The sequence below is a fragment of the Salvelinus namaycush genome, chromosome 1 (assembly GCF_016432855.1).
Source record: "Salvelinus namaycush isolate Seneca chromosome 1, SaNama_1.0, whole genome shotgun sequence".
Classification (NCBI taxonomy): domain Eukaryota; kingdom Metazoa; phylum Chordata; class Actinopteri; order Salmoniformes; family Salmonidae; genus Salvelinus; species Salvelinus namaycush.
The window spans coordinates 37,910,981-37,935,461 of record NC_052307.1 but is presented as its reverse complement, the minus strand read 5'-3'; the positions used below and the strand labels follow the sequence as shown (position 1 = coordinate 37,935,461).

General features: G+C 40.6%; 1 protein-coding gene across 2 annotated transcripts in view; it reads left to right on the top strand.

Annotated features, from left to right (window-relative positions):
* ipo11 (importin 11) overlaps positions 1-24,481 on the top strand; it is a 239,237-nt gene that overhangs the window by 160,132 nt on the left and 54,624 nt on the right. Inside the window, exons 24-26 of one of the 2 annotated variants that reach the window (XM_038988255.1) lie at positions 2,903-2,998; positions 3,951-4,064; positions 8,842-8,963. In XM_038988255.1, coding sequence (XP_038844183.1) covers positions 2,903-2,998; positions 3,951-4,064; positions 8,842-8,963 — 332 coding nt within the window. The remainder of the gene's footprint in view (positions 1-2,902; positions 2,999-3,950; positions 4,065-8,841; positions 8,964-24,481) is intronic. The other variant, XM_038988263.1, reaches the window with a different exon arrangement.

Sequence of the window (24,481 nt, the reverse complement as noted above, 5' to 3'; positions counted from 1 at the left end):
GTTACGAGTTGAACTTTAATTAAATGAGTTGATGCTTCACATGGAATGATTTCACTGAACAACAAAAGGAGGGAATGTTGAATAATCCCCAATGATCCATCGCATCTCCCAAAAACTTTTTCAACATACATCTGTAAAATGATAGTCTAGAAACTAAAGCTTTGGTTGTCTTCTTCTCAGGCTTCCATGTCTTCTCAGCGAACCTCCGCAATGTCCACCTCTTAAACATCAGTCTCTGAGGCGGCTGATGTTGGTGGAATTTGGAGGATAATGGAGGCAACAGGGGAATGATCCTCAGATCCATAAAGTCCCTTCCACCAGGTGGCTGATGCGATATGTTAGCACGACTGCCATTTTGCATCTCCATCCCAAAGCCCTTGCTTTGTTGTGTACTTCGCCAGACTGCCAAGAACCTTGCCCTCATCCAGGCCAAGGTGGCGAGACACGGTAGTGATGACACCATAGGCCTTGTTGATCTTTCCACCAGACAGGATGCTCTTGCCAGCATACTTGGGGTCCAACATGTTCGCTATGGCGTGTATGGGCTTCAGGCAGAAGTCTTCGCGCTTTTTTATGTATTTCAGAACTGCAGTTTCCTCTGCTTGGAGCAACAGTGAAGTGGGCAGGGCATTACGGACTTCTTCTCTTACGTCTGCAAGCAGAGTCTGAACATCAGACAGGATGGCATTGTCTCCCTCAATCTGTGCAATTGCTACTGCTATAGGTTTCAGGAGTTTCAGACTGCTTACCACTCTCCCAAAATACATCATCCAGGGGGATCCTCTTGATGGGGCTGTCCATATTGGCAGACTGTGATATGGCGATTTCTTGGAGAGACTCCTTCCCCTCCAGGAGACTGTCAAACATGATGCCAACACCACCCCAACGGGTGTTGCTGGGCAGCTTCAATGTGGTGCTCTTATTCTTCTCACTTTGCTTGGTCAGGTAGATTGCTGCTATAACTTGACCCTTCACATATCTAACCATTTCCTTGGCTCTTTTGTAGAGTGTATCCATTGTTTTCAGTGCCATGATTTCATTTAGGAGCAGATTCAATGCATGAGCAGCACAGCTGCTGGGTGTGATGTAAGTTGGACTCCTCCACTTTAGACCAAGCAGCCTTCATGTTCACAGCATTGTCTGTCACCAGTGCAAATACCTTTTGTGGTCCAAGGTCATTGATGACTGCCTTCAACTCATCTACAATGTAGAGACCGGTGTGTCTGTTGTCCCATGTGTCTGTTGTCCCGCGTGTCTGTTGTCCCGCGTGTCTGTTGTCCCGGGTGTCTGTTGTCCCGGGTGTCTGTTGTCCCGGGTGTCTGTTGTCCCGGGTGTCTGTTGTCCCGGGTGTCTGTTGTCCCGGGTGTCTGTTGTCCCGGGTGTCTGTTGTCCCGCGTGTCTGTGCTCTTACTGGTAGAGGGGTAGAGATGATGTAGTTAATTATTCCTTGCCCATGAACATTCGACCACCCATCAGAGATGATTGCAATACATTCTGCTTTCTCTATGATTTGCTTGACCTTCACTTGAGCTCTGTTGAACTCTGCTTCCAGCAAATGAGTAGATAAAGCATGTCTGGTTTGGAGGGGTGTTAACTGGGTGAAGAACATTCAGAAATCTCTTCCAATACACATTGCCTGTGCGCATTAGAGGTCAACCAGTTGCATACAGAGCTTGAGCAAGATATTCATCAACATTTCTCTGACTACGTTCCTCCATTGAGTCAAAAAACTTCTGATTCCAGGAGGACCGTGAGCTGTTGCTATCGATAAGGTGTCTGATTCATCATTTTCACCTCGAATAGAAGTAGAGGGACTTGATGTGAGCGCTGAGTGAACTTTATGCACTTGGCCAGATGATTCTGCATTTTTGTTGCATTCTTCACATATGATTTGGCACAGTATTTGCAAATGTACACAGCTTTTCCTTCTGCATTAGCTGCAGTGAAATGTCTCCACACATCAGATAGTGCCCGTGGCATTTTCCTGTAAAGATTAGGGAAAAAATTGTAAGAAAAACACCAAATACAATTCCATGTACAGATAAATAGTTAAGCAGTTAGATTAATAAACTCCTTTGTAAGATACTTGTTTTAAAATGAAACATGTATGGAAACAGGTGAATCAAGTAAACTAAAACCCACATGGTAGCAAAAACTAACTAGCACAAATTAACAAATAATTTAAAACACACTTTGCTGTAGGCTACTATTTACTAGTTAACAACAAATCATGTATGTCATATAAAATATATTCACCCCACCCAGTATTGTAATCAAAACTTACCAGAAAGCTTACCAGAAGGCTCAATAGCATCTCATTAGTGTTCTAGTAGCGGGATTTCTTATTGGGGCGATAGCCGCATCTAGTGCACCTAGAGCCAAGCGTTGGGGAGGGTTGTCCGTTTTGTTCAGAGTCATTAGTTAATCTGTTCATACGGTGTCCAGGACTGGTAAGGATGTTGACTCTGCTAACTAGCTGGTTTTAGACCTTGGGGTAGGTGTTCTTTTCCAGGATGTTCATTCTAGGATTGAAGTACAGTTTCAGGCACAGGACCTGGTAATAGAGTTTTTCACAGGTCCAAAAAGTCGAACCCTTTCCGAAATGATCCTGGGGCTTTCCCACCCAGACCCTATATGCATAAAATGTTTTTTTAAATATACATAACTTTTCCAAACGGACCAGAGGTCAACAAGACCCTTTCTGTATAGACCTTGTCAGAGCCACACCCGGTCCGATCTGAGTGAGGAAAGCAGCAGAAAGTAATTTTTTAGCTACCTTATTAAACTGAGCTGATAAAGCACGAGAGGGAGGAGCCGTTCTAGTAGGACAACGAGTGATCAACCAACCAAGCCGCATCGCGTTATAGTAGACTAATAGCTGTCTCTTTCTCAATCTCTGTAGGTGGTAGAAGTAGCTCTGAAGGTTAGCCCCGTGTTAGGAGCCCACATGTTCCAGCCCCTGCTGCCTTCTGTCTTCAGAGGGATCGTGGATGGAGAGGTGAGCTACCTGTTAATGCTTTGTACCTGTTCTGGAGCTGGGCTTTGGTGCAACCAGGGTAGCTAAATTCCAGTAGCTTTCCTTAAATTCACAGGTTTTCCAGAAATCCTGGTTGGGGATTTGGGGAAAGTTACCAGCATTTTTGCAACCTTAGTCTGTCTCTCTGTCTTTCTCTTTTTATCTCTCTTATGAGAGCTCTGCTTTATCTGCTATGGCGTCCTGTCAGAACCTTCCATAGGAACCTTTAGTCTCTCACTCACTCACTATGGGTTCTCCTTATGTCATTCCCTGTCGAATACTATAAGGACTAAATTGAATGACAGTATAAGCCATTTAGCCTCTATAGGTCACTGTAAACTGAGTGTACTAAACATTATACTCTTTCCATGACAGACTGACCAGGTGAATTCAGGTTGAAGGCTATGAACCCTCCATAGCTTTTGATGTCACTTGTTAAATCCACTTCAATCAGTGTAGATGAAGGGGTGGAAACAGGTTTTAAAGAAGGATTTTGAACCCTTGAGACATGGATTGTGTATGTGTCATTCGGAGGCTGAATGGGCGAGGCAAAATATTGAATTGCCTTTGAACGGGGTATGGTAGTAGGTGCCAGGTGCTCCGGTTTTCTGTTTTACAGCATTCAACTGACAAAATGCATAATACATTTAATGTTTAAAAAAATAATAATATCGAAACTGAAATCCTTGATTATTTTTTAATAATCGAATTGAAAACGAACCAACCTCAAAAAGCGCTAATTGCTCAGCGCTACTGTATGTCAAACTCATACAATTACCTTGACTGGTTTGTTCTGAAAGCGCTCAAGGTTTTATGCTTTCATCAGTTACCTTGGCATATACTGTACTTACTCATTGACAGTAATACGTACATGCTCCTCTCCACATCATGTTTTCAGCATTTACCCTGTTCTTTCTTGTGTGTGTGTTTGTAGCGGTACCCGGTGGTGATGTCCACCTACCTGGGCATCATGGGAAGAGTCCTGCTGCAGAACGCTAGTTTCTTCTCCTCTCTCCTCACACAGATGGCCAGCGAGTACAACCAGGAGGTGAGACACCATGCCAACTAGTAGAGTGGTGGAACGGTAGGCATATTGGATGTACCATATGTCCCGTAACTCTAACCAGGACGTTACATCATTTAACCCCCCCTCTCCCGTAATTTAACTTTGTTACCTCCGTAGTACTTAAAGCAACAAACATTTTCCCAAGATGCCTTTTTGTTTAGATTTTTATTTATAATTACCCTCTATTGTCTGTACAACTTTTCTTTAGCGACAGAGAATAAATGAAAGAAATTCTGCTCCCCCTCAACAGCAGCCTAAATGATTAAATCACGTTCAGTCCACCAAAGTATTCAGACCTCTTGACTTTTTCCACATTTTGTTACGTTATAGCCTTTTTTCTAAAATTGATTAAATAAATAAAAATCCTCAGCAATCTACACACAATACCCCATAATGACAAAGCGTAAACAGGTTTTCATACATTTTTGAAAATGTATTAAAAATAAAAACAGATACCTTATTTGCATAAGTATTCAGACACTTTCCTATGAGATTCAAAATTGAACTCAGGTGCATCCTGTTTCCATTGATCATCCTTGAGATCTTTCTACAACTTGGAGTCCACCTGTGGTAAATTGCATTGATTGGACATGATTTGGAAAGACACACACCTGTCTATATAAGGTCCCACAGTTGGCAGTTCATGTCAGAGCAAAAACCAAGCCATGAGCTCGAAGGAATTGTCTGTAATGCTCTGAGACAGGATTGTATCGAGGGGAAGGGTACCAAAAAATGTCTGCAGCATTGAAGGTCCCCAAGAACACAGTGGCCTCCATCATTCTTAAATGGAAGAAGTTTAGAACCACCAAGACTCTTCCTAGAACTGGCCACCCGGCCAAACTGAGCAATCGGGGGAGAAGGGCCTTGGTCAGGGAGGTGACCAAGAACCCAATGGTCACTCTGACAGAGCTCCAGTGTTCCTCTGTGGCGATGGGAGAACCTTCCAGAAGGACAACCATCTCTGCAGCACTCCACCAATCAGGCCTTTATGGTAGAGTGGTCAGACGGAAGCCACTTCTCAGTAAGACGGGCCATGGTCAGGGAGGTGACCAAGAACCGAATGGTCACTCTGACAGAGCTTCAGAGTTCCTCTGTGGAATTCTTGTGTGTAGATTGATAAGGGGGAAAAAAACATTTTATCCATTATAGAATAAGGCAACAAAATTTGGAAAAAGTCATGGGGTCTGAATACTTTCCAAATGCACTGTATATGCCTGTTTGTCTGCTATGCTAAGAGTTTTGAGATGTCTGTGGGTTAACTATCTCTGCTAATGCTCAAGTCACCACACCGTACAGATCAGGCCCTGCTGGGTACATAGGCTATCCAATTGGGATAAACGCACAGTTAGGTCTCATGAGGCCTACGAAGCCAAACAGAGTTTAAGAACCTCTGATACAGACTTTGCTATAGGGAGTTGGCTGTTTGTCTTTCCTCTGTGTACACCTTTCCCTGATGAAAATGGAGGATGGAGTTCGGTGGGAAACCCAAACCAGACAACCTCGTGGTCCACCAGGGACCAAATTATAGATGCCCTATATACAGTTTAAGTCGGAAGTTTACATACACCTTAGACAAATACATTTAAACTTAGTTTTTCACAATTCCAGACATTTAATCCTAGTAACAATTCCCTGTCTTAGGTCAGTTAGGATCACCACTTTATTTTAAGATGTGAAATGTCAGAATAATAGTAGAGAATGATTTCAGCTTTTATTTCTTTCATCACATTCCCAGTGGGTCAGATGTTTACATACATTCAATTAGTATTTGGGAGCATTGCCTTTAAATTGTTTAACATGGCTCAACGTTTTGGGTAGCCTTCCGCAAACTTCCCACAATAAGTTGGGTGGATTTTGGCCCATTCCTCCTGACAGAGCTGGTGTAACTGAGTCAGGTTTGTAGGCCTCCTTGCTCACACACACTTTTTATGTTCTGCCCACACATTTTCTATAGGATTGAGGTCAGAGATTTGTGATGTCCACTCCAATACCATAACTTTGTTGTCCTTAAGGCATTTTGCCACATTGGAAGTATGCTTTGGGGTCATTGTCCATTTGGAAGACCAATTTGCGACCAAGCTTTAACTTCCTGACTGATGTCTTGAGATGTTGCTTCCTCACAATGCCATCTATTTTGTGAAGTGCACCAGTCCCTCCTACAGCAAAGCACCCCCACAACATTATGCTGCCACCCCCGTGCTTCACGGTTGGGATGGTGTTCTTTGGCTTGCAAGCCTCCCCCTTTTTCCTCCAAACATAACGATGGTCATTAACAGTTCTATTTTTGTTTCATCAGACGACATTTCGCCAAAAAGTACGATCTTTGTCCCCATGTCCAGTTGCAAACCGTAGTCTGGCTTTTTTAGGGCGGTTTTGGAGTAGTGGCTTCTTCCTTGCTGAGCGGCCTTTCAGGTTATGTCGATATAGGACTCGTTTTACTGTGGATATAGATGCTTTTGTACCTGTTTCCTCCAGCATCTTCACAAGGTCCTTTGCTGTTGTACCAAAGTACGTTCATTTTTAGGAGGCAGAACGCGTCTCCTTCCTGAGCGGTATGACGGCTGCGTGGTCCCATGGTGTTTATACTTGCGTACTATTGTTTGTACAGATGAACATGGTACCTTCAGGCGTTTGGAAGTTGCTCCCAAGGATGAACCAGACTTGTGGAGGTCTACAATTTTCTTTCTGAGGTCTTGGCTGATTTCTTTTGATTTTCCCACGATGTCTAGCAAAGAGGCACTGAGTTTGAGGAAGGCCTTGAAATACATCCACAGGTACACCTCCAATTGTCTAAAATTATGTCAATTAGCCTATCAGAAGCTTCTAAAGCCATGACATACTTTTCTGGAACTTCCCAGGCTGTTTAAAGGCACAATCAACTTAGTGTATGTAAACTTCTGACCCACTTTAATTGTGATAATCTGTCTGTAAACAAATGTTGGAAAAATGACGTGTCATGCACAAAGTAGATGTCCTAACAGAAAATGTTGAAGTGATTGAAAAATGAGTTTTAATGACTCCAACCTAATTGTATGTAAACTTCCGACTTCAAGTGTATGTATGTATATATAATGACAAAGCAAAAATGGGTTTAGACATTTTTGCTATTTTATTCAAAATATTACATTTACGTAAGTATTCAGACCCTTTACGCAGTACTTTGTTGAAGCACCTTTGAAAGTGATTACAGCCTCGAGTCTTCTTGGGTATGACACTACAAGCTTGGCACACCTGTATTTGGGGAGTTTCTCCCATTCTTCTCTGCAGATCCTCTCAACCTCTGTCAGGTTGGATGGGGAGCTTCGCTGTGCAACTATTTTCATTTCAAGTATCTCCAGAGATCAAGTCCGGGCTCTGGCTGGGCCACTCAAGGACATTCAGAGACATGTCCTGTAGCCACTCCTGCATTGTCTTGGCTGTTTGCTTAGGGTCATTGTCCTGTTGGAAGGTGAACCTTCACCCCAGTCCTGGGCGCTCTGGAGCAGGTTTTCATCAAGGATCTCTCTGTACTTTGCTTCGTTCATCTTTGCCTTGATCCTGACTAGTCTCCCAGTCCCTGCCACTGAAATACATCCCCACAGCATGATGCTGCCACCACCATATGCTTCATCTTAGGGATGGTGCCAGGTTTCCTCCAGACGTGACGCTTGACATTCAGGCCAAGGAGTTCAATCTTGGTTTCATCAGACCAGAAAATCTTGTTTCTCGTGGTCAGAGTCCTTTAGGCGCCTTTTGGCTTACTCCAAGAGGGCTGTCATGTGTGTTTTACTAAAGACTGACTTCCGTTTGGCCATAAATGCCTAATTGGTGGAGTGCTGCAGAGATGGTTGTTCTTCTGGAAGTTTCTCCCATCTCCACAGAGGAACTCTGAAGCTCTGTCAGAGTGACCATCAGTTTCTTGGTCACCTCCCTGACCAAGGCCCTTCTCCCCCCATTGCTCAGTTTGGCTAGCCAGCCAGCTCTAGGAAGAGTCTTGGTGATTCCAAACTTCTCCCATTGAAGAATAATGGAGGCCACTGTGTTCTTGGGGACCTTCAAAGCTGCATACATTTTTTGTGCCCTTCCTCAGATCTGTGCCTCGACACAAGCCTGTCCCATAGCTCACGGACAATTCCTTTAAACCTCAATACTTGGTTTTTGTTCTGAAATGCACTGTCAACTGTGGGGACTTTATATAAACAGGTGTGTGTCTTTCCTAATCATGTCCAATCAATTGTATTTACCACTGGTGGACTCCAATCAAGTTGTAGAAACATCTCAAGGATGATTCATGGAAATATGATTCACCGGAGCTCAATTTCGAGTCTCATAGCAAAGGGTCTGAATGCTAATGTAATTAAGGTATTTTTGTATATCTATTTTTTAAAATATATATTTGAAAACATTTCTAAAAACCTGTTTTGTCATTATGTGGTAATGTGTGTAGATTGAGGATTTTTTTTTATTTAATCAATTTTAGAATCAGGCTGAAACTTTACAATATGTGGAAAAAGTCAAGGGGTCTGAATACTTTCCTAATGCACTGTATACACTAGGGTGTATCTCATAAGCTCTACTCCTCCATCAGTACTGATGTGACAAAATAGGTGAGAGCGTTGTGGATGAAGACTAACAGCTGTTATGCTTTCACCTGTCCACTTCTTTTCTGTGACTTTGAAAGACAGAGGCCACTTCAGATGACTGATATGCTTGAACCTTGTGTTCTTGCTCTCTCTCTCTCTCTCCCTTTCTTTCTCACTTTCTCTCTCTCTTGTGTCAGATTGGCCAGTTGTTAGGTTGTGTGATAGAGATGTGGGTTGACCGCATGGACAACATCACACAGCCGGAGAGGAGGAAGCTGTCGTCTCTGGCTCTGCTCTCCCTCTTACCATCAGACAACAGGTGAGGACACACCTAGCAAATAAGTTGGAGCGTTTCAGTTCTCTTTATTTCCATACCCTGACTCCCATTGGCTGACGAAAAAACACAGGTCGGCACACACACCTGTGTTTTTTCTGCATAGAAATGTCTTGGGCGGGACGCTCAAGTCCAAACATTGTATTAAAAAAAACAATACCGGGTCAAAAGTTTTAGAACACATACTCATTCAAGGTTTTATTTAATTTTTTTATTTTATAAATTGTAGAATAATAGTGACGACATCAAAACTATTAAATAACACATGAAATCATGTAGTAACCAAAACAATTTTAAACAAATCAAAATATATATAATATATATGAGATTCTTCAAATATTCACTCCTTGCCTTGATGACAGCTTTGCACACTCTTGGCATTCTCTCAACCATGATGTAGTCACCTGGAATGCATTTCAATTAACAGATCTTAAAAGTTAATTTGTGGAATTGATTTCCTTCTTTATGCATTTGAGCCAATCAGTTATGTTGTGACAAGGTAGGAGGTGTACAGAAGATTTGTTAGAAGACCAAGTACATAGTGTGGCAAGAACAGCTCAAATAAGCAAAGAGAAACGACAGTCCGTCATTACTTTAAGACATGAAGGTCAATCAATCCGGAAAATATATAGAACTTTGAAAGTTTCTTCAAGTGCAGTCGCAAAAACCATCAATCGCTATGATGAAACTGGCTCTCATGAGGACCACCACAGGAATGGAAGACCCAGAGTTACCTCTGCTGCTGAGAGGATAAGTTCATTAGAGTTACCAGCCTCAGAAATTGCATCCCAAATAAACAGACACATCTCAACATCAACTGTTCAGAGGAGACTGTGTGAATCAGGCCTTCATGGTTGAATTGCTGCAAAGAAAGCACTACTAAAGGACACCAATAAGAAGAAAACTTGCTTGGGCCAAGAAACATGAGGAATGGACATTAGACTGTTGGAAATCTGTCCTTTTGGTCTGATGAGTCCAAATCAAGATTTTTGGTTTCAATATAGATGGTGTGGGATGATTTGGACCGCAAAGGTGAAGGAAAAGCAGCCAACAAGTGCTCAGCATATGTGGGAACTCCTTCAAGAATGTTGGAAAAGCATTCCTCATGAAACTGGTTGAGAGAATGCCAAGAGTGCTGCAAAGCTGTCAAGGCAATGGGTGGCTACTTTGAAGAATATAAAATATTTTGTTATGTTTTATACTTTTTTCGTTACTACATGATTCCATATGTGTTATTTCATAGTTTTGATGTCTTCACTGTTATTCAACAATGTAGAAAATTGTAAAACTAAAGAAAAACCCTTGAACGAGTAGGTTTGTCCAAATTTTTGACTGGTACTATATGTCCCATGGTCCCCGGGGATGTCACTTCTCTCCATGTTGACATTCACATATGTGCACACATACAGTGCATTTGGAAAGTATCCATACCCCTTGACTTTTTCCACATTTTGTTACGTTACAGCCTTATTATAAAAGGATTAAATAAACAAATCATCATCAATCTACACACATTGCCCCATAATGACAAAGTGAAAACAGGTTTTTAGACATTTTTGCTAATGTATTAAAAATGAAAACCAGAAATACCTTACTTACTAAGTATTCCAACCCTTTGCTATGAGACTCAATTGAGCTCAGGTACATCCTGTTTCCATTGATAATCCTTGATGTATCTACAACTTGATTGGAGTCCATACCCAAGAAGACTCAAGGCTGTAATCGCTGCCAAAGGTGCTTCAACAAAGTACTGAGTAACGGGTCTGAATATTTATGTAAATGTATTATATCAGTTTATTTTTATTGATAAATTTTTAAAAAATTCAAAAAAAACTTTTTGCTTTGTTATTATGGGGTATTGTTTGTGGATGGATGAGGGGGGAAATTATTTAATCAATTTTAGAATAAAGCTGTAACGTAACAAAAAGTGAAGGGATCTGAATAGATACTTTCCGAATACACTGTATTTGTACAAAATAAAAGCTAGATAGTATGGGAGAATCTAAAACTCCAAAAATGATGCGTTCAGGAGTATTGTTGTCATGGCATGTGGCCCCCATTGATTTTGTTATAATGTTTGAGTCACAGATTTTTATTTTATTTAACCAGGTGAGTTGACTGAGGATACATTGTCATTTGTAGCCACGCTGGGGAAATTTACACAACATAGGCCTAGTAACATACACAATTGCATAAGATATGGAAAAATGTGTAGAATGGTAGGAAATTGGTTGTAAAGGAGCTACATTCTGTTACTTCGGCCAATAGTGGGCATGGTACCGTTGGCCATGGCCACGCCACTACCTGCCCCGCCCACCACCTAAGCATAATTTTGATCCAAAAAGATCCCTGGGCGCACACACACTCTGCCCCTAGGGTGGTCTGGCATGGTGATAGTGAGGGTGTTGTTAAGAAGGTCTGGTACGGTTGGCTGGAGGGTGACCAGCTGAATTCTACTGCTGCTCCTGCCACGAAGGGAAAACAGCCAAGTTAACACACACTGTTTATCTCACAGTAATAGTACAATTGCATCAATCAATCAAATGTATAGGATTAAGCCCTTTTTACATCAGAAGTTGTTACGAAGTGCATATATAGATACCCAGCCTAAAAACCTGAAGAGCAAGCAATGCAGATGTAGAAGAACAGTGGCTAGAAAAAAATCCCTAAAGTCAGGAACCTACGAAGAAACCTAGAGAGTAACCAGGCTCCGAGCGGTGGCCAGTCCTTTTCTGGCTGTGCCGGTTGGAGATTATAAGAGTGCATGCCCATTAATACAAGATCGTTCATAGTTGACCAACATGGTTGAATAATAATCACTGTGGTATAGAGGTTGTAACAGGTCAGCACATCAGGAGTAAATGTCAGTATGCTTTTCATAGCCGTGCATTCAGAGGTAGAGACCGGCGGCGCGGTAGCCGGAGAGATTAATAGAGCAAAAGAGAGACGGTCGAAACAGCAGGTCCGGGACAAGGTAGCACATCCAGTGAACAGGTCAGGGTTCCATAGCCGCAGGCAGGAAAGCAGAAACTGGATCAGCAGCATGACCAGGTGGACTGGGGATGTGGGCGTAGCCAATGACCGTTCTCTGACCCAAATTTTTACAAGATCAATGGTATGACAATTTAGGTATTTTTGATTTTCCCTGACTGTCTAGTTTTTTTATTTTGGTGATTGTTAGTTTTCAAAGATGATCTTAATATAAAAAATATATACAGTTGAAATCGGAAGTTTACTTACACTTAGGTTGGAGTCATTAAAACTAATTTTTTCCAACAATTGTTTACAGACAGATTATTTCACTTATAATTCACTATATCACAATTCCAGTGGGTCAGAAGTTTACATACACTAAGTTGACTGTGCCTTTAATAAACAGCTTGGAAAATTCCAGAAAATGATGTCATGGCTTTAGAAGCTTCTGATAGGCTAATTAACATAATTTGAGTCAATTGGAGGTGTACCTGTGGATGCATTTCAAGGCCTACCTTCAAATTCAGTGCCTCTTTGCTTGACATCATGGGAAAATCAAAAGAAATCAGCCAAGACCTCTTGAAAGAAAAGCAATTGTAGACCTCCACAAGTCTGGTTCATCCTTGGGAGCAATTTCCAAACGCCTGAAGGTACCACGTTCATCTGTACAAACAATAGTACGCAAGTATAAACACCATGGGACCACGCAGCCGTCATACCGCTCAGGAACGAGACACGTTCTGTCTCCTAGAGATGAACGTACTTTGGTGCGAAAAGTGCAATTCAATCCCAGAACAACAGCAAACGACCATGTGAAGATGCTGGAGGAAACGGGTACAAAAGCATCTATATCCACAGTAAAACCAGTCCTATATCGACATAACCTGAAAGGCCGTTCAGCAAGGAAGAAGCCACTGCTCCAAAACCGCCATAATAGAAGACAGACTACGGTTTGCAACTGCACATAGGGACAAAGATCTTACTTTTGGAGAAATGTCCTCTGGTCTGATGAAACAAAAATAGAACTGTTTGGCTATAATGACCATTGCTATGTTTGGAGGAAAAAGGGGGATGCTTGCAAGCTGAAGAAAACCATCCCAACCGTGAAGCATGGGGGTGGCAGCATCATGTTGTGGGGGTGCTTTGCTGCAGGATGGGACTGGTGCACTTAACAAAATAGTTGGCATCATGAGGAAAGAAAATGATGTGGCTATATTGAAGCAACATCTCAAGACATCAGTCAGGAAGTTAAAGCTTGGTCGCAAATGGGTCTTCCAAATGGACAATGACCCCAAGCATACTTCCAAAGTTGTGGCAAAATGGCTTAAGGATACCAAAGTCAAGGTATTGGAGTGGCCATCACAAAGCCCTGACTTCAACCCTATAGAACATTTGTGGGCAGAACTGAAAAGCGTGTGCTAGCCAGGAGGCCTACAAACCTGACTCAGTTACACCAGCTCTGTCAGGAGGAATGGGCCAAAATTCACCCAACTTATTGTGGGAAGCTTGTGGAAGGCTACCCAAAACTTTTGACCCAAGTTAAACAAATTAAAGGCAATTCTGCCAAATACTAATTGCGTGTATGTAAACGTCTGACCCACTGGGAATGTGATGAAAGAAATAAAAGCTGAAATAAATCATTCTCTCTACTATTATTCTGACATTTCACATTCTTAAAATAAAGTGGTGATCCTAACTGACCTATGACAGGGAATTTTTTACTAGGATTAAATGTCAGGAATTGTGAAAACTGAGTTTAAATGTATTTGGCTAAGGTGTATGTAAACTTCCGACTTCAACTGTAGCTCCATTATCTTTTCTACATACTTTATATCTGGTTTTAGTTGTTTAAAGTGATACCCTAGGATTTTTGCAATGAAGCCTTCATCTTTTTCCACTGAGTCATAGATACAATTTTTGTCTCTGCATCCAGCATGAAGAAAGTTAGAAGTAGTTTCCCTAGCCAATGCTAACTAGTGTTAGTGCAATGTCTGGAAGTCTATGGTATCTACTAGCATGCTATGGTATCTACCAGTTAGCAACTTCAAACTGTACGCAGAGACAAAATAACTGCAAGAAACTGGCAAATTATTTTTATGAACAGCATGATGTTAACGGTTCATTTATATTCTTTGTCTAAATCTGGCTTCTCTATGGCCCTCTCACTGCTATCTGCATGATCAATCACAGACAGCACATCTCAGCATGGAGCACAGTTCACAATGCATGTATCGTCTCACGGTATCTTTTTTTCTTTTGACAAAAACAGTTATTGTAAAGATGTATTTTTTTTTATTGCAGCTCAGAGTTTTAAAAACAGCCTATTACTTGAATATAGCTGCTTTAAATCAGTGCGCACGTGAGCACTCTCTCTTGTACATGTGTAATAGCGGGACACAACAAAAAAGAAACCAAGCCAAGCATCACACAGTTCTGCTCCCTTAATGTCTCACTCACTCACTCACTCAATTGCGTTCTGACAGCTCCCTCTACACACGCGTGCTGTGTGCACCAACAGAAATAAATGCCTATAAAAACGTCTCTGATGGGATACACAAGCTACATTCCTTGCCAAATTGAGTTTTATCTCAAATTCATAATGGACTTGTTAACTGAAGTAGGAAAATATGTGTTCCGACAATGAGTTGCAGTTTTGGAATAATTATGTAATTTTTGCTTAGGCTACTTTGCGGTTGTCACTAATTACCACAGCCACTAAGTCAACATTGGCTGTATTGTAAAAATTTATGAAAGTAAACATGTGCTTTTTTTGTCTAAATTTAAGTTTAGGGTGAGGCATAAGAGTAAACAGTACTGCGAGGAGCACGTTTTTCCATACAGGCATTTGTCTATGGAATAGCCATCCCTTGGAGATCAAGCAAATAAAAAGTAAAAATAGCTTTAAAAAGCAGGCAAAGTTTTTCATTCGGACAAGGTTGTCTAAGGGAAACCACTCCATTGCTCCTTGTGCCCCCTACTGCTGGTCAGGTGTATTTATTTGAAGGATCGGTATGATGTGCGATTAATAGATTGTTTTAATGTGAAATTAATATGGTTGATTTTTAAGGTTAGGGAGAAGTGCAGTGAATAGTTCCACTTTTTAGGATGTCAATGTAATGAATGTATTTATGGTTGTTTGTCATTTTGTCTTTTAATCTAAATGTGTTAGTTATTTTTACCATCGAGGACCACTTTGGAGATAAGCGTTTTAATGAATACTTTCAAGTTATATCCTCTGGGTCCACATTGTGCATTTTGTTGTATATATCTGTTGCCCAAAATTAATTCAATAAAAAAAAAGGTAAGCAATGTGGTTAAGTTTAAAATCTGATTTTATGAAGCAAAATTGTAGAAACAGGCAGGGTTTATGAATTTGTGGCTGTGATAACTAACGTAAGTGACGACCCTACTTTGCAAACTGCTAGTGGCATTTACCCCCTCAACAAAGACAGGTTCCACACTGAAACTATGCAACAACGTTAGTTTGATGAAGGCAGAGCGTATTTTCATCAGAATCATTAAGCCTTGGCCTACTCACCAGACAGATGTCCTAGCCATAACTCATCCACATGAAATATTCAATGTAGAATAGTTAATCCATTTAGAAAATTCCAAGGACAGGCATAATAAACTCAATATAGTCCTCTTGCTCAGTTGTGCACCTGGGCCTCCCACTCTTTCTATTCTGGTTAGAGCCAGTTTGCGCTGTTCTGTGAAGGGAGTAGTACACAGCGTTGTACGAGATCTTCATTTTCTTGGCAATTTCTTGCATGGAATAGCCTTCGTTTCTCAGAACAAGAAGAGACTGACGAGTGTCAGAAGAAAGTTATTTGTTTCTGGCCATTTTGAGCCTGTAATCAAACCCACAAATGCTGATGCTCCAGATACTCAACTTGTCTAAAGAAGGACAGTTTTATTGCTTATTTAATCAGGACAACAGTTTTCAGCTGTGCTAACATAATTGCAAAAGGGTTTTCTAATGATCAATTAGCCTTTTAAAATTATAAACTTGGATTAGATAACACAACATGCCATTGGAACACAGGAGTGATGGTTGCTGATAATGGGCCTCTATACGCCTATGTAGATATTACATAAAATAAATCTTCTATTTCCACCTACAATAGTCATTAACAATGTCTACACTGTATTTCTGATCAATTTGATGTTATTTTAATGGACAAAAAATTTGATTTTCTTTCAAAAACAAGGACATTTGTAAGTGACCACAAACTTTTGAACGGTTGTGTATGTCACTGCGAAGTGTAAGGGAAGACCTCGAAAATTCTATCCCTTTGGCCGCTGATATTAGAAGTGCCCATCCAAGAAAGCTCTCAGGGTCATTGGCCAGAAATAAAATGTAAAATCACGTTATATGTACAGTAGCTTTGATTGGTCTGATCATGTCAACATCATACTTTCAAAATATTAGCTAGCAGTCATCATGAATCAAGTTGACAATCTACTGGCAAGTCCTTTTCAATCCTTGTCGTATGAAGAGAAGTAATGAAGAGAAATTATAGATAAAACCTATCAGTGCTCATCGGACATTGGACATAAACATTAAACAAGTTGGGAATCGCAGATTCAACAATGAGTGGTTTGGGAGGAAGTGAGCACAGCACAACAACGTAGGTCCAAAAATGTATTGTATGCTGCTGCATAAATTATGTAATATGCCAGGGAGATATGTATACTGTAGCTAAGAAAGTAATAACTTTACTAAGTGTATGTTGTGTAGTAAGCTGTTAGTAGCCCATGTGCCTCACGCTATTAATTTGTTCCCTTTTCCCCTCTTAATTAGCCTATAGCCTGTTTTAGAGACATGTCATTGAATATTGTAAGAGCTTTCATTGTCTGCTTATATGCCCCCGTTATTTATCCTACGGTTCTGACTTGGTGTACAGGGAGAATACTGTAAGAACGGAACATATTCTGAATTCTGTCACTGTACATTTCAAAAGTGCTGAACAAATAGTTATATTGACAATGTCCGTCCTAGCTCGCTCAATGTCTTAATCGAAATTACGGATTGCCTCTTATCTGTTCGGCGTTCCCTTATGCCATAGTTTGTACATCTCAATTCCCAGTAGAAACCACATTTGTTTAACATGTCAGTCATAGCATTTATGTTTTTTTAAAGGCAGTAAATGAGGCTGAATTAACTGTTTCGCTGCCAGACAAGGCTCCGCTGATAGCCAGGTGTAGCAGTGGTAAGGTGTTGGGACTCTGCTGTTGGGACAGCTTTATGTAGGCCCTAACAGTTTGTAGGCACCGTTTGTCACCGTTATAGTGCAATTAATGTATTGTTTAGTTTTGTGTAGTGGCTTTGCTGGCATGCATAGTATTTTTTTAAAGTTTGTCCCACCAAGATTTACATGCTAAAATTGCCAATGAGCAAGCGCCCCATTGATGAGGTTACTTCCTTTTTGAAGATTGGGTGCCACGATATAATATAACCACTTGATATTACAGTTTCAATAAATTCATCTTAAATTGCACTTGTTTTTTTATTGACTATATGAGGCAATTTAGCTATTAGGATTTATCTGTAATGGTTATAAATGTGTTATTGTTGCTCACTGTTGGCATATGGATAATTTCTTTCCAGTACTGCTCTTGTTCTAAAAAATAGCTTTTTTTTAATGTTTTTTTTTTGTTCAGTCGAATCATGCAAGTACTCGAACAGTCAAAAAAGGTCAAAAGCCCATCCCTATTCTCTCTCTCCATCAATTCCATTCAAATGTAATCCAAAATCGATAATCCTGTTCAAGATTGATATATATATATATATATATATATATATATATATATATATATATATATATATATATATATATATATATATATATATATATGATGTCCTACTTCTTTCGGGTAAAACATTCAATGCAGTATTAGCCTTATATTTAGATAATGAATGATGGTTTATGCATACGCTTCTAACTTCTAAGTCCCAGGAAAGACTAGAATAGCTTGCTAGACATTTTGTTTTTGTATTTCTTATACGAATATACTGTTGGAAGAGGGAGGCAAGCTCTTGTTTGCTGAATGTTAAGTACAGCAGCCAGTAAAACTCAAGGGGAGTTTGAAAGAAGAGCGAACTCGTGATGGCTTTAGGCTATGGCAGTTATTTGTTCAGACCATAAATATTCAATCTTGGTAAAGATTGAAAGGTATATATGCGTCAGCCTACTAATGATAAAAATGTAAAATAGGCCCTATTATATTTTAGCCCCTTGGTAATTTGTAGGCCTTATGTCCTGCACCAGGATTGCATGTTCCCTCCACGCGTTATGGTTTGAATGTGTTATTCCAGTCCATATTTTTTTTATTTAACTAGGCAAGTCAGTTAAGATCAAATTCTTATTTTCATTGACGGCCTAGGGACAGTAGGTTAACTGTCTTGTTCAGGGGCAGAACGACAGATTTTTACCTTGTCAGGGATTCGATCTTGTCAGGGATTCGATCTTGCAACATTTCGGTTACAAGTCCAACGCTCTAACCACTAGGCTACCTGCCGCCCCCGAACACAATGCAGTACAGTCCACTGGAGCTAGTTTAATTTGTTTACCCAAGAGCTACTACATCTATTTGCTTTTATGTTTTTCTGTCATGTGCGGTAGCCTATACAGTGCGTTCAGTCTCCTTGCCTTTTTCCACATTTTGTTACTGCCTTATTCTGAAATGGATTAAATTGTCCCGAAGCCACTCGTGCTTAGGGTCGTTGTCCTTTTGGATGGTGAACCAGGTTTTCATCGAGGATCTCTCTCTCTGTGCTTTGCTCCATTCATCTTTCCCTTGATCCTGACTAGTCTCCCAGTCTCTACCGCTGAAAAACATCCCCACAGCATGATGCTGCCATGATTTTACCAGGTAAGTTGACTGAGAACATATTCTCATTTACAGCAACAACCTGGGGAATAGTTACAGGGGAGAGGAGATGAATCAGCCAATTTATAAACGGGATGATTAGGTGGCCATGATGGTATGAAGGCCAGATTGGGAATTTAGCCAGGACACCGGGGTTAACACCACTACTCTTACAATAAGTGCAATGGGATCTTTACTGACCACAGAGTCAGGACATCCGTTTAACCTCCCATCTGAAAGACAGCACCCTACAGAGGGCAATGTCCCCAATCGCTACCCTGGGGCATTGGGATATTTTGGGGGGGACCAGAGGAAAGGGTGCCTCCTACAGGCCCTGCAATACCACTTCCAGCAGCATCAGGTCTCCCATCCAGGGACTGACCAGGGCCAACCCTGCTTAGCTTCAGAAGCATGCCAGCAGTAGGACGCAGGGTGGTATGCTGCTGGCACATGCTTCACCGTATAGATGGTGCCAGGTTTCCTCCAGACGTGACGCTTGGCATTCAGGGCAAATAGTTCAATCTTGGTTTCATCAGACCAGAGAATCTTGTTTCTCAAGGTCATGGAGTTCTTTAGGTGCATTTTTAACTCCAAGCGGGCGATCATGTGCCTTTTACTGATTAGTGGCTTCCGTCTGACTACTACCATAAAGGCCTGATTGGTGGAGTCCTGCAGAGATGGTTGTCCTTCTGGAAGGTTCTCCCATCTCTACAGAGGAACTCTAGAGCTCTGTCAGAGTGACTATCGGATTCTTGGTCACCTCCCAGACCAAGGCGCTTATCCTTTCAATGCTGCAGAAATGTTTTGGTACCCTTCCCAAGATCTGCGCCTTGACACAATCCTGTCTCTGAGCTCTACGGACAATTCCTTCGACCTCATGGCTTGGGTTTTGCTCTGACATGCACTGTCAGCTGTGGGACCTTTTTATATAGACGTGTGCCTTTTCAAATCATGTCCAACCAATTTGAATTTACCACATGTGGACTCCAATCAAGTTGTAGAAACATCTCAAGGATGGTCAATGGAAACAGGATTCACCTGAGCTCAATTTCGAGTCTCATAACAAAGGGTCTGAATACTTATGTAAGTAAGATATTTTTTTAATGCATTTGCAACTTTTTGGGGGTCATTTTGGAGTCTGTAACGTAACAAAATGTGGGAAAAGGGAAGGGGCCTGAATACTTTCCAAATGCACTGTATATTATAGGCTATGTATTGGATACCAGCACAATAATTTGGGCTTTTTTGGGCTTGGGCTCATAAAATGTCTTTATTAATGTATGGCTCATCAGGATCAGGTAGCATCAGGCTTGAATGTCATGCCGATCAAAGCTCTAATCAAATGGTGACATATGCTTTATAAGCTTTAGAATAACACTTCTGGGAGAAAGGTGTTTTTTTCTTGGGATGGAATATTTTGTAAAATACCATTTAAAATATGAAATGTTAGTATGTGTGTGTGTGTGTGTGTGTGTGTGAGAGAGAGAGAGAGAGGATGACCATTGGAGTACAGCTGGTCGATAGGATGTAAGTAGGACAGTCTGGGCTGGATCAAAAAACATAATCTAAAAGGGTCACACACCTCTCTCTGACGCCACACAGAGTGCAAACATTGCCAGGGTCAATTCAGGACTGTCCTCATCCTGAAAGCAAAATCTGTTACTGCTTTGTCGAGACATTGATCAACTTGACTCAAAATGTCAACAAACTAATTGTGCTACAGTATTGATGGTGGGTGGTTGTCATAGGATATAACCATAATGTCAAACCTAACAGCTGGAGCAGGAGCTTTGTGTATAAGTCTCAGGACTTACTAAGACCACAAATATTTGTTTACAACTGTTGGTCGATAAATATTTCATTTGATATTCTATTTTCTTGTCTTTTATGTGAGCCAGAAAGAATGAGCACTGAATTACAAGCACTGAAATGATTATACCGTGGCAGATAGCCGAGTGGGAGGTAAAACATATTATTGAACTTTTTTGGAAAGATTTTCAAAGGATTCCGAATGAACTTCTCCTTTCTAAGTATTGTGTTGTATGGTGGTAAATTCCTTATCCAGATTCTGAGGGCTGAGTTTTCTTTTGTTTTGATGTGACAATCGTACTGTAGGCAAGTGGGAGTTCTTTTGTACACCCCCTCCGTTGCGTTGCGTCAGCAATTGGATATGACAGCCTTTGCTGGCTGTGTTGCATCTCCAAACTATCACCCTATTTCACACAGTCACACAGCTGAAATGCTTTAGTTTGAGGAATTTTGTAGACGTCGCCTCAATCGAATCGTACGGTGACAGAGTACTAGGCCATACACAGTTGATTTACTGTTTAATGGATTTCATTTTTTTTTGTGGCGAGCAAGCAAATACACCTATCAGCCATACCAAAAGATGTTAGACTTTTGGTATAATGGTTTTGAAATGAGTTACAGGGACCACCGTTTTTCATTTTTCATTTTGCAGAGGCATATCCTGCATTTTTTTTTATTTTTATTTTTTATTTTATTATTATTTTACAATTGATGACCTAGCTGAAATATATATCACTCTGCTAAAGTAATCAGACCTATTCTTAATAATGAACTGCTTCAGCTCCTATTCAGCTTGAATTCTACATTTAACAACATCTACAACTACCATACAAATATTTTTAGACAGCTGAGGAACGCGCACAAAGTTTCTTCTTTCGTAGTTTAGTCATGTTTTGCTTACCTTAGTCGTGTTTACTTTGCAGGTTGACTAGCATCTATTGAGTTGCAATATCTCATAAATTGAATGCCCAACTTGAAGTATCTTCAAAACGAGTTTTGCGACCACGTAATCCAAAACAACGTCTTTTTTCCTAAAATTAGCCGCCTGTTCGCTATTCACAAATGATTCTTTTGATTCACATGATTCGATCCACTGCGATTGAACCGAATTCCAACTACTACAGTGGCTAAGTTTGGGAAAGCCTTATTTGGCAGATGCTTTTATCCACAGCGACTTAGTCAGGGCAATCCATAAATAAATGGAGATATAAAAAATAATGTTTTGTGTAAATTCACTGTCGTGTGTGTCAGATGGGAATAACAGCTTCTGCTTTGCCAGTAATGTAATGTAAATATCTGATAACACGGTGGCTTCAGATAACTACTCCGTCTCCTTTAACATGCAGTTATTCCACTCACTAACTGTTCCTTGCCACTTACATTTCAATGATTTGTTTAATTTTGCAGCCGTCTCTTGTCCTATCTTATGATAATGATGTTGGATGACTAGTTTATTTTCTGTCGCTGAATGTAAATCAGTGTTCTGGTTTGAAGAGGCTAGAGAGGTGTTGGTCTGAGTAGGGTACCACTTCAGTCCCCCCTTCATTTTCTTTTAAAAGTGAGCATTTAGCTCACCATAAACTATTCAACAAAAAATGAATCGAAATCCATTTTTATTCGTCACATGCTTCGTAAACAACAGGTGTGCTGTAGACCAACAGTGAAATGCTTATTTATTCAGTCCATCCATCACTATTTCTTTCACTGTTAAACAACCTTTTTTATTTATTTATTATTTTTATTTTTTTATCGATGGGTTTGTGTTAGTCTCTAAAGCCATTGAAGGAAATGTAGCTTTTTATTCCTTATCAGCAGAGGATAGCTTATTGGACTTTCGGTCCTCCTGTTTTTTGGTCATAGGATTATCAAGTTTAAAAGGACTTTTGCAAGTCTTTAAATAAGTAAAGTACACGTTTTGGAATCCTAGCTTTTAGGTTATTATATCCTCTACTTAGCATGCATAAATTGCGTGGTCAGTTTCATGGAAGAGTGCCCTGGTCCATGGTCATTTGTATTTTGTTTGACCTGGTAAATTGGCATGCCAATCTTCCAGACATATGTGTGGGACTACAAGGATTGTATAGCATTACAATCAAACTAAAGTGAATGAGTTACTGCTTTGCCGATTCAATGTGGTCAAACAGCTTTAAGAGAGAATCAGTTCTTAAAGAAGTTACTCAATTGTGGCATTTGTACTGTTGCTTTTGTTTGTTTGAGATCTCAAGAGGGAGATGGAAGTTTCCCAGCTGGGAACGTCCTCAAGTCACAGAATACATCAAAAATACAGGCCGAGTTCAATCAAATCAACCCAAATTCCACCACAGAACTGGAAATGTACAAAACCGCAAGTTTCTTCGAACGACACTGATATACGTCATAGATGGATATGCGTATGACACTGTTAAAGTATTAATGGAGAGAGAAAAATCCCCTGCCTGACCCTAGCACCATGAAGCATTGCAACTAGCTACATACAGTAAGAATGTGTCTTTCCTTGCTCCTCGAGGACACTCTTTGGCTTCCCTGACACGTCCATGTTTTTATCTCCTCTGGAATGGAGGTGGGGTGACACCCATTGGTAAATAATCACGAACGAGGTGTCGAGCAGAACGGAATTCGAACTGACACAGCCTCACTTGTGATAAGGGATCTTTAATATGACGCCGGGCGCCTACTTCAATCGGTTGCCATGACAGCCAAGCCTGACACTAATATCAGGAGATTAAGGGTAGGGGTGTCCAATAGTGTGTGTTACACAGCAAGGTTATTAAAGTTTTAAAATGTTATTAAACGCATGACTGGACATAGGAAAGTATCCGAGACAAGTTTGTCTGTTGGCGTAAGATGTAGTCCTCCAAAAGTGTCTAAATGTCATTTGTATAATTGTTTGGCTCTACTTTTAATGCACCTTGTTCAGACTGTTATGTGAGGTGGCATCAGAACAGTTTTTCTTTAGTCTATTGTCCGTTTTTAAGATTTGCAGTTTGAGGCTTTCAATATGATTGTTTTCTCTTAGCCATTTAAAAAATAAAAATGTTTTACCTTTATTTTACTAGGCAATTCAGTTAAGAACAAATTCTTATTTTCAATGACGGCCTAGGAACAGTGGATTAACTGCCTTGTTCAGGGGCAGAACGACAGATTTGTACCTTGTCAGCTCGGGGATTCGATCTTGCAACCTTTCGGTTACTAGTCCAATGCTCTAACCACTAGGCTACGCTGCCGCCCCTTTAAGCTATAATTTCAATGTTAATATGTAAACAGCAATGCATGTTTAGACTTGAGGGTAGAAATGTTGTACCAAAGGGGTAGCTGTACATTATTATGGCAAACTATGGCTATGGCAAAACGACAGCATATGTACAACTGACAATTGGCAGCTATTGACAGACATTTTGTCAAGAGTATGAAAAAGCTACTCATTCTACAAAATTAAGCTTATTGGCTGACTTTGACTCCGGGCCGGCTCGATCACAAATCGAACAATGAGCCAGATGTTTCACCGGATGTATACATTTTCCGGTTGGCATTTCCACCCACCACCAAATATGGTGATGAGAGGAAGCCTAGTGGCCGGTAGTGGGAGAAGATGGAGCGAGATGTATTTTGCCTGTTTATTTTCTCATCAATGAATCATTTGATCTCTACCTTGGATCTCTTGACTTTACCCTTTGCCAATGTTTAAAAAAAAATTGTGTTCTTTAGGAGTTCAAGGGTCGAATTGAGTTATTGCACATGTGCGCTTTAGAGTAGGCATTCCCTAACGAAAATATGCTAATACATACTAGAATGCGCCAATAGCATCGCTTGGCTCTGCCCACCTCCTTGCTTGTACTGCCCGCTAGGAT